The 10,078-nt window shown below is 36.0% G+C and overlaps 1 long non-coding RNA gene and 1 gene segment (V, D, J or C); both read left to right on the top strand.

Moving 5' to 3' along the window:
* The first annotated feature begins 779 nt into the window (after positions 1–779).
* LOC131552520 (uncharacterized) lies at positions 780–2,016 on the top strand. The gene is made up of 3 exons (XR_009273994.1): positions 780–824; positions 1,145–1,405; positions 1,601–2,016. It is a non-coding gene; the product is annotated as an uncharacterized LOC131552520 (long non-coding RNA).
* A 6,373-nt stretch (positions 2,017–8,389) lies between these two features.
* On the top strand, positions 8,390–9,573 carry LOC131552446 (T cell receptor alpha variable 14/delta variable 4-like). The segment is given in 2 exon segments: positions 8,390–8,729; positions 8,839–9,573. Coding segments are annotated over 2 exon segments (393 nt in total).
* Positions 9,574–10,078: the final 505 nt, after the last annotated feature.

Here is a 10,078-nt window from a genome sequence, read left to right as displayed (position 1 = left end):
TATGATGTGCGTGCAAATGTCCCTTGAATGTGAATATAAGTCTAAATTTAAACAGTGTTATATTATATAGAGCCATCGTGTCTCTTTAGGGCGCCACGGAACAGCCAGTCCCTTAAGGAAACCACGCAATTCATATGGATTACTTTGGTGATGTTTTTTGCGATGAACTTTTTGAAACGTGAACATCTTTGATGAATCTTTTCATCGGAGGGACATACATATTCTCAGATTTCATTAAAATATCTCCGCTTTTCTTTCGAAGATGAACGAAAGTCTTAGATGGTTTGGAGCATCTTAAGGGTGAGTGATGGCAGAATTCAAATTGTTTTGGGGGAATTATGAAATTAATTAGAAAATATGTAAGGGATAATCAACGGCTAGCTGTGCATTAAACGATTTGAATGCAGGACTTGGAGGCGAAGAGCCACCCGACGCGCAGCAGAGTGCATTCAGATCGTTTAATGCACAGCTAGCCGTTGATTATTCCGTTTATGCCATGGTCATTTGCCAGCATTCACATATTAAAGATGTTAATAATATTTGTGCTGTAATATTTGACCGGAACGATAAAAATGACGGTTATTTTCGTCTGTATTACTATTCAACTGTAACTGTATGTTACTATGGTTACCAATGTTTATAGGAAGCGCATTAATATAGAACGTGATTAAACTGACCTGGAAATACCTGTGCAGTTCAACACCTGCCAGCCAATCAGAATCCAGTATTCAGACAGACCATGGCATAAAGCGGTATGTTCTTATTTTTACCAGCTTCTGCGAGCGTGTATGGCGTCTGGCTTCAGAACCTCACTGTGACTTCAGGTAAGATTTGTATTTAATTAAGGTTATCTGTGCCAGTCATGTTTTTGACACATGCATTGGCAGAAAAAAATAAAATAAAATTAGTTAACATTAACATTCTTTTATTTGCAACATGAAGTATTTATTTCTGATTTCCTGAACAATTTGGCTTCATTGTAATAAGGTTAATGATCTTTGAAAAACCATGATTATGAACATACAATTACTTTGTCTTGAGCTGATCAGCAAACTGTGGTAGTGTTGGTTGATTGGTGTCTATATTTGTTCAAGCTTGACAACCTTATGACTTTATTTTCTAATATATATATTTCTCATTACAGATAAGAACAAAGATTAAATTATAAGAAGGGTTGCTTATAAAAGCATACAGTACATCTGAAACTGCTGAGACTGGTAAGGTTTTTGACTATATTTCCAACCAGGTACATTGTTCTGTCATTCTTAAATAGAAAACAAATCATCAATCATCATTTGCCTTTTTTGTGTGTGTGCGTGTGAGAAATATTAACATTTGTTGTTTTTCAAATCAGCTGCTATAGAAGACAAAATGAAATCTGAGTGCAGAGACATGCAAAGGAATAGTAAGTATATTTTAATGTCGTATCACCTCTGTTATAGAGATTTTTGAATCAGGCCTAATAGAGGGGGATTCGGTCAATCTTGGAAGAAAAACGTTAGCAATGTGTCCATTCAGGTGGCTAATTTGTGCTTCTTTTCAGTCATTCATGTAAAAATCTGTTATCTAATTTTGTTTCTGTTTTGTTTTTTTTCTAAAGCTGCAAGACACTACTGACTAGGCTGTGCCCAGGTCTCCGGAACCTGCGACGACGCTCAGCTCCGTTGGCCCTTAGTCTGCGGCTTCGGATCCACCAGCTCTGTCTCCATTGGTCGGCCCCCAGATGTCGGCAGTCACACCATCTACATCTTGGCTCCTCCCTCCCTTGACTCCGCCGTGTGTTGTCAGCACTGGGATGCTCTGGGTCTGTGCCATGTGCCAAACACCATCTAAGCCGCCAGGGCATCATCGTCATCCTCTCATCACCATCCCTACACCATCTCCTTGTCCACCTCCAAAACCCCTCCATCCCTCCCTATTCTGTTGCTTGAACTTTATCATCTTCAGTCTTTGCATACACATCTATTCACTTTACATGTTTTTTTTTTTCTTCAGAAAATTGCATTGTAATTTTTATTTATTCATTGATGTAAAATTCTTTACTTTTCAGTAATACAGGTATAACTGAAATGTTCTACAAATGGATAAGATGGCTCTTCCATAGCATTTCAGTCTTTTTTTCATTTGTTTTTTGTACAATGTTTTAAAATGTACTTGAGTATGTTTGTAGTAATAATTTTTAATCCATTTAATAGTATGTTTTTTTTTGTTTTTCACCGAAGTATATATGCTGCTGTACTTTTTTAAATGTACTTCATGAATATTTGTAATGTACACAATATATAATACATTAAAGTTTTCTAAATATCAAAGTGTACGTGTGTGTATATATTGAAAAATATAATACTAATAAATATAATATACTAGTAGTGTAATGCTAATGCATTTCTAATAAGGTGAAATACAATTGAAATGTACTTGAAGCACATTAAAACGATGCTTCAAATATACTCTACCTGTAGTTCATGAAGTATTAAAAGTACATTTTAAATGTATTTTTAAAAATACACTTAAATTGCACTAAATATACTTAAAGTGGCTCCAATTTAACACAATTTCAATATATTAAATATATTACAAATAGATTAAAATTGAACTTAAGCATATCTTGAAATACACTTAATATACTTAAAGTTGTTTCAAAATAATACATTTAATATGCATAGTACAGTATAATATAAATATATTAAGTGTGTCTTTTTCACCTGGGTGAATATCCATGACAACATACAGAACAAGAAGAACACTGCAACAATGTAATAGTAATATTCACAGAATTCCGTGTAATGTTCACGGACTTAATTAACCTCCGAATCTGTGGTGGCATCACGGAATCGCCGAAAATTCCGTGATGGGCTCACAGAAAAAATTCCGTGATGGGCTCACAGAAGTGATACCAATGTAAGTCAGTGACAGGCATCAGCCGTGCTCCACGCACGGAAACCCTTAGCATCAATATGCCGACGCGATACTGGGACATTTATCGTCATCATTATTGTTCAGAACTGGGTAGGTTTAGGGTAGGGGTGGGTCAGGTACTCCAGTGAAAGTATAACAGCATCGGAGTCACTCTTTTCACGTGGTCCGATGCAGCGCTGGTGTTGAACAAGTGAATCCGTGCATGGACCACGGCTGATGCCTTCTGTGAACCCATCACGGAATTTTCGGCGATTCCGTGATGCCACCACAGATTAATTAAGTCCGTGAACATTACACGGAATTCTGTGAGATCAGGTTGTAATATTAATACTGAAGTCATCTGAGATCATTTTCAAGAGGTCATGATAGTGTTAGTTGCCGTTGTTTCAAACAAGAAAGTCCACTCTGGTTTCAGTTAACTACTGCAATGTGCGGACCGATAGCATTAAACAGCATTGCTATGGAAATATTAGGAAATATAAGACTGGCACATTTGACCAATCAATCAAATAATTCACAGCAGTATAATAAGAGACTGTACAGTGTGTTTCAGTGAATAAAGTGATATAATCATTGTACATATAAACACAATTAAGTCATATGGTTTTGGTATAATACAATATTACAGTCTTCATTGACACTGACTGTAGCACAGGCTCCTCCCAGCAGTCAGACAAAGTGATTTGAATTTATTGCTGCTTTAACAGATGCAGAACGAGGAAGAGGATCACAACACCTCTGCATAAGAGCTGGTGATTTCAATTGTATATAATGGCACTGTGGAAAAGTGCCATTGTGATCATAGTTTTATATATATGGGGTGAGTAGAACATTTAAATAATGGTTATTTTAAAATATATTTAAAATGAATCTTCATTATGTATGAATGTGCATATTTGTTTTTGCAGCCAATGAGAAAATGTTTTATTCATAATGTTTTTATTCAATTTCAGGCTGTAATTCTCAAGACAAAGTTGATCAGCATTCAAGGATTCATTCTGCTTTTGAAGGTGATACTGTAACGATCGACTGTACATATCAGACTACTTCTACAGCCCCGACTCTCTTCTGGTACCAGCAGAAAGGCAATGGAACCCCCAAGCATATGCTAAATAAATTCTCTAATTCTGGAAACAGTGAGGAAGAATTCAAGGAGAGATTTAGTGCATCTCTCAACAAAACTGCAGCTCCACTGACAATCCAGGATGTGTGTGTGTCTGACTCTGCTGTGTACTACTGTGCTCTGAAGCCCACAGTGACTGAAACACGCTCAACACTCATACAAAAACTCAGACAATGCAACAGCATACATTACATCATGAAATTGAACTTTTTCCACTTAGTCTATTTAATTTAGAAAACCTCTTTCATCCATAAATCTATTCTATTTTAGTAGGTTTCTTTCATTTAAAGTTTACATTCAGTTTACATGATCTAACTTTTCTTAAATTTATTTTACCTTACTGTTGGTTTCGGGTGGTTTTATATTGTTTATGCCACTAAAATAATCACCGTAAGTATGGCTAATGCTATTAAAATCTATCTTGTAAATATATACTAAGCATGCGCCAAAAGGTGATTGTGATTTACTGAGGTTTGCAGTAGTCAATTTACTGGTATTTCAACCATTAAAGCCCCCCAAAAATATGTCTTAACCAATTTTGAATTTGACATGGATGTGATAGCTGCTAGTTTACGCTGCTCTTGGTTGCATTATGGAAATGCACTGGCTGCGTCTGATCTTCAGTTTGCACACTGTCAGCAGATCACCCGCTGAACTCAACACTCATCTGTGGTTTTATGGGATTGCAGTCTCATGCCGTTTAGTATATCTGACCCAACATATTCCTCATATTTGCATTATATTTCCATGCTTATGGTAAAACTCTTTAAAGATAAATGCAAAGGAATGATGAGAGTCAGAAACAAATTTGGCACATAAACTATCAGACAATAAATAAATAAATAAATAAACAGTGCAGATCTTTTTATTACATTAAAATACATGTTTACATGTACATACACTACAGTATGTCTATTATGTGTCTGTGCCTTTATGTCATCTTGAACTCTCTCCATTTGCGCTGTTTGTCCACTGTTTGTCCTAAATATTTCTTTTTGCACTGTCCCTGTGTTATGTATATGTTGTATTTGTTTAAAGTATATGTAAAGTATATGTATTTTTTTCTTTTAACAGTTGAGCTATGTGTAGGTTTATGTATATGTTTTTATATCTAGCACCATGGTCCTGTGAGACACAACATTTTGCTCCTGGGGAATTACTGTACAATAAACTTGACTTGACTTAAACTTGAGATGCCAGTTATGCAATATACTTGTAGTTAACCAGAAGATGGCAGTAGGTGCTCAATATTAAATTTGACAAAACAGCAGCTTTTATAGGTCTCCACAAGCTCCTCCTTGGATCATCATTATAATACCAAAAGCAAAACTCTCATCACTGATTTTTCTATACTTCAAGGTGTATTCAGCACGGACAGTCATGTCACACCGGTTGAGGAATATATTTCTCTTCGCACTATTCATTCTTGGTATGAGTCTTCATTTAAAACAACTGTATATTCATCTAGGTTGATTATATGTTGTATTGTATTGTACATTAAATATTATTAAACCTTTACAGAGTGCAGATCAGAGGATGAAGTTAATCAGCCAGACAAACATGTGACTGAAGTTGAAGGAAGATCAGTAACATTACAGTGTAACTATAAAACAGATTCAGCACAAGAAGATTTATTCTGGTACATCCAGAGAGTGAATGACTTTCCTAAATACATCCTGAGGAGAAGCAAATATGGAGGAGATAATGGCACTGAGTTCCAGGAGAGATTTCACTCTGAACTATTATCATCTTCAGTTCCTCTGACAATCCATGATGTGCGTGTGTCTGACTCTGCTGTGTACTACTGTGCTCTGAGGCCCACAGTGAGAAAACTCAAGTCAAACCACATACAAAAACACAGAGACATAAACACACATGTGATTATTTCTTCACAACACGCTTTTCTGAAATGTAAAAGGTATGTTACAGTCTTACTGAAGGTAATATACTCAAATGAACTACAATAATAATCATGCAATCAATTTTAAATTATCCACCCATCCATTCTTCAAAATGCATATCCTCTGTAAGGTCACAGAAATTTAATTTAATCAATTCCATGATTTCAATGTAATTTTAATACGCAATAGTGGTTTCTTAATCTAAAGGTTGTACATATTTGAATTGTCTTGCAAACGCATGAACAAATGGATTTTAATGCATGATGCAAACTTAAGTGTGTTTCATCTGTTTTTGTTTTAAAGAATTATCAAATTAAAATGTATCTGTAATTTAACACTGATGGACAGATAAATGTGTTTCACATGATGCTACGCTGTTGTGAGCTCTAATAAAAGTGTGTAGTTATTCAAACATAATCATAAACAGCAGCAGGAAGTTCAAAGAGAAGGAAGTTCCTGTGTGTGTTTGTGACGATCTGCAGTGACTTACAGCTCAGAGCACTGAGAGACTCAACAGAGAACTGAACTGATCTGACTGAACATGGACAGATGCTTCATACTGATTCTCATTGTGGGAACAGGTACATTATTTATTAATTAATGAAATTCTGTATAAATTTTAATGATGTTTTAAAATCTCAAACCACAAAGGCTATTGATAGTCATCTGTATTTTTGTAAAACATACTTGCTTTCACAAATCAAAAATAAGTCTATATGTGCATTGTATTGTTGACAGGTTTGGTGGCTGGAGACAACATTGAACCAGATAAAGGGACAGAAAAAACTTCTAAAGAAGGAGAAACTGTCAAGCTGAGCTGCTCATATAGTACAAGTAGTCAATATGTTCGGCTTTACTGGTACAGACAGTATCCCAACAGAGAACCACAGTATTTATTACTAAAAAATGCACTCAATGATTACAAACACACCTCTGATGATCGCTTTCAGTCGACTGCATCACGCACATCCGCTGAACTCATTATTTCTGATGCACGTCTGTCAGATTCAGCTCTCTATTATTGTGCTCTAAGAGTTGGAGCCCAGTGATACAAAACATGAGACATGTCGTACAAAAACCTGAAGCTCTTTTCACTTTGAACCAGTCTAGTGAAAACCACAATCAAATCCACAATCTATTCAGCCCTGAATGTAATAAAATATGTGGTAACACCTGTGTAAGACTGGGCTTAGTTATAAGGCATAAATGAGAATCTTCAGGAAAAAAGTCCAGATATCATGTATGTGTGTTTATTTAAAATAATTCAAAAATAAAATTTTAAATGTAAAAACTGTAATAAAATCATAATGACATAGTCAATAATAAGCTGAATGAATGACATTAAATTAAAATGAATGACAATAGTGATCATGCAATCATTATTATACTGATTGCATGATTTAATAATTGAATGATTTCAATATAATTTAGTAATAGTGTTTTCTTGATTTAAGGCTGTGTGAAGTAGAACTGTCTTCCAAAATGGACAGGTGGATAACATATCATTTATGCTTAACAGATAAATTGTTTCAAATAATGGTATGCTGTTGTGAATAAAGCCCAAAATAACATTCAAAACATGATGGAAGAAAAACTAACAAAAATACTCTAATTTAAAACAACATTCATGTTTTGACAAAATCTTTTCAGTTAATGATGTTACATCCCCTCAAATGCAGGAACATATCATCACAATAGTCCCATTCTCATATGGCCAATTTTTTAAATAAGGCAGATCAAATTTGGTTTATATGTTTGGCAATCATACAGTTGTAACATTTGTTCATGTGACTGGATGTGATGTCCAAATCAGGTATTGTCACGAATCCGGTCTGTGAACTTCCATTCACTCACCACCAGGGGTCATTGACCCACCACAGTTACTCTTGCACTACACTAACTGTTGCACATCACCTCCGGACTACAGTTCCCATCATCCATTGCACTGACAACACACACACAGTTCATTGCACTGATCACACACAGCTGATTCCCATTTGCACACCTTACTTAAGCCATGGACTTTCTCTCCCTCACTGCTGAGTATTGTATGTGCTTATCGCTCCCCTAGCCTTAGCTACGCTACAGAGCCCTTGATAGTTTTCCTTGCCTTGCCTGTTTTGGATTGTGTTTTCCCCTGCCTGGACTATTGCTTACGTTTTGGATTACCTCTCTTGTCAAGCCCCTTTGGATACTGTTCGCTGTCGTCTGACTCACGCCCTCTTTGCATTGCCTATGATATACCTGTCTGCTATTGTTTGACCCTGCCTGTTAAGACCACGTCTCTTATCAATAAAAGCTTGCATATGGATCCGCACATCTCACGTCTCGTCAGCCCCGTTACAGGTATAATGTGGCTCAGTGGACTCAGTGTTCATATGATCTTATGTTCATATGATGTGCAAATTCACATCTCTTGAACTTCTGAAACATAATATTTATTTTATTGAATGCAGTTGAAACTGAAAGGCAATTTATGGAAAAAAATAAATCAATAAATATAAAATAAATTCAGGATAAACAGTATATCCTAAACAAAATATATTTCAAAATCAAACATAAAACACAATATCACAGAGAAAAAAAGAAAACATTAATAAGTCCTTTCATTTGGTACACAGGTGTGAAATGTAGCTATGACATGGCTCAGAGAGGAGGGACTCAGTGTTCATATGATCTTAGTGTCTGACAGAGACTGTGGTTGAAATGATTCAGTCTGACTCTTCTCAGAGTGAACACTTGTTCAATGGATCTTCATTCAGTTATTCTGTTCTGTGCCTCAGCTGGTATGTTATTTGGTTGATTACTATTATATAAATGTGTATTTTTATTGTTAAAAATTAGTTGTATGAAAAACATCTCACAAAAATTATGAATGTCCCTCTTCTTTTTCAGCTGCTGTTTTTGGGAATGTCATTAAACCAAACAAAACAGATGTTTTTGCTGAGGAGGGTTCAAGTGTTACATTATCCTGTAGTTTTTCTGCTTCTGGAGCTAATGATTATCTCCACTGGTACCGTCAGTATGGAAGATCAAAACCTGAATTTCTTGTACTCATCTACAGCAAATCAAAAGATGCTAAGCGGTCTGTTGAAGATCCAAGATTCTCTGTTAACATTCCAAAAAGTGAACATGTGGATCTGGAGATCTCCTCTGCTGCTGTATCAGACTCTGCTCTGTACTACTGTGCTCTGCAGCCCACAGTGACAGGAAACACATCAGCTCTCTACAAAAACCTGTTACAGTGAGAGACAAGAGAGAAACACAGAGACAGAGAGAAAGAAGCTGTAAGTGGCAATTACGGTATTGTGAACCAATGAAAAAAAATCACAGGCTGTACCAAAATCATATAAGGTAGACATTTTCTTTTCATTGTAATGCATGAATTTATGTGGCAATGTGAAGGGTTTACATGAAATTACAGTTACATTAAATCCCGATGAAGCTGTTCTTTAATGCCTGTAATTCAGAAAACTGTCAAACAATAAAAATGTCAAATGATTCTCATGTGCAATAAATAGTGCAGATTGATGTCTGCCACAGGATGGCAGTGTTCACACACTTTCACATGGAGATACTGCTATGTTTTAAAGGGATTGTTCACCCAAAAATGAAAATTAGGAAATTGGAAATCCAATGTCCTGGCTCTTCCAAGCTTTATAATGGCAGTGGGCGGGTGTTTTGATTCAACAGTCCAAAAGAAGTCAAATAAAGTGCATCCATCCCAAGTAAAAAGTGCCTCACATGGTTCAGGGGGTGAATAAAGGTCTCCTGTAGTGAATCGATGCATTTTTGTAAGAAAAATATCCATATTTAAACGTTATAAACACTTTTATCTAACTTCCACTAACTGTTGTGTGCGTGCAAGCTATTCCGGGGCGGATGATGTAGGACGTATGCGTAGCGAGAAGTGACGAACGTGGAAGTGCAGAGGACAGAGCAAAACAAAACACCGGTCACAAATTAGAAGTACAAAACAAGGATTGGTAAAGAAAAATGCCAGAGGATTTCGATACAAGCCAAGATGAGAATGGTTTTCCTTTGCTAAAGTAAGGGGACTTTGCTTCCTTTGCTCCTGTAAACAAACGTTGGTTCTCGCAAGACTAGCATATTCTCATGCGCTACGCATACGTTC

Source organism: Onychostoma macrolepis, chromosome 02 (genome assembly GCF_012432095.1).
Source record: "Onychostoma macrolepis isolate SWU-2019 chromosome 02, ASM1243209v1, whole genome shotgun sequence".
Lineage (NCBI taxonomy): Eukaryota > Metazoa > Chordata > Actinopteri > Cypriniformes > Cyprinidae > Onychostoma > Onychostoma macrolepis.
The sequence above is the reverse complement of the archived record's forward strand: the minus strand, read 5'-3'. Positions and strand labels throughout refer to the sequence as shown.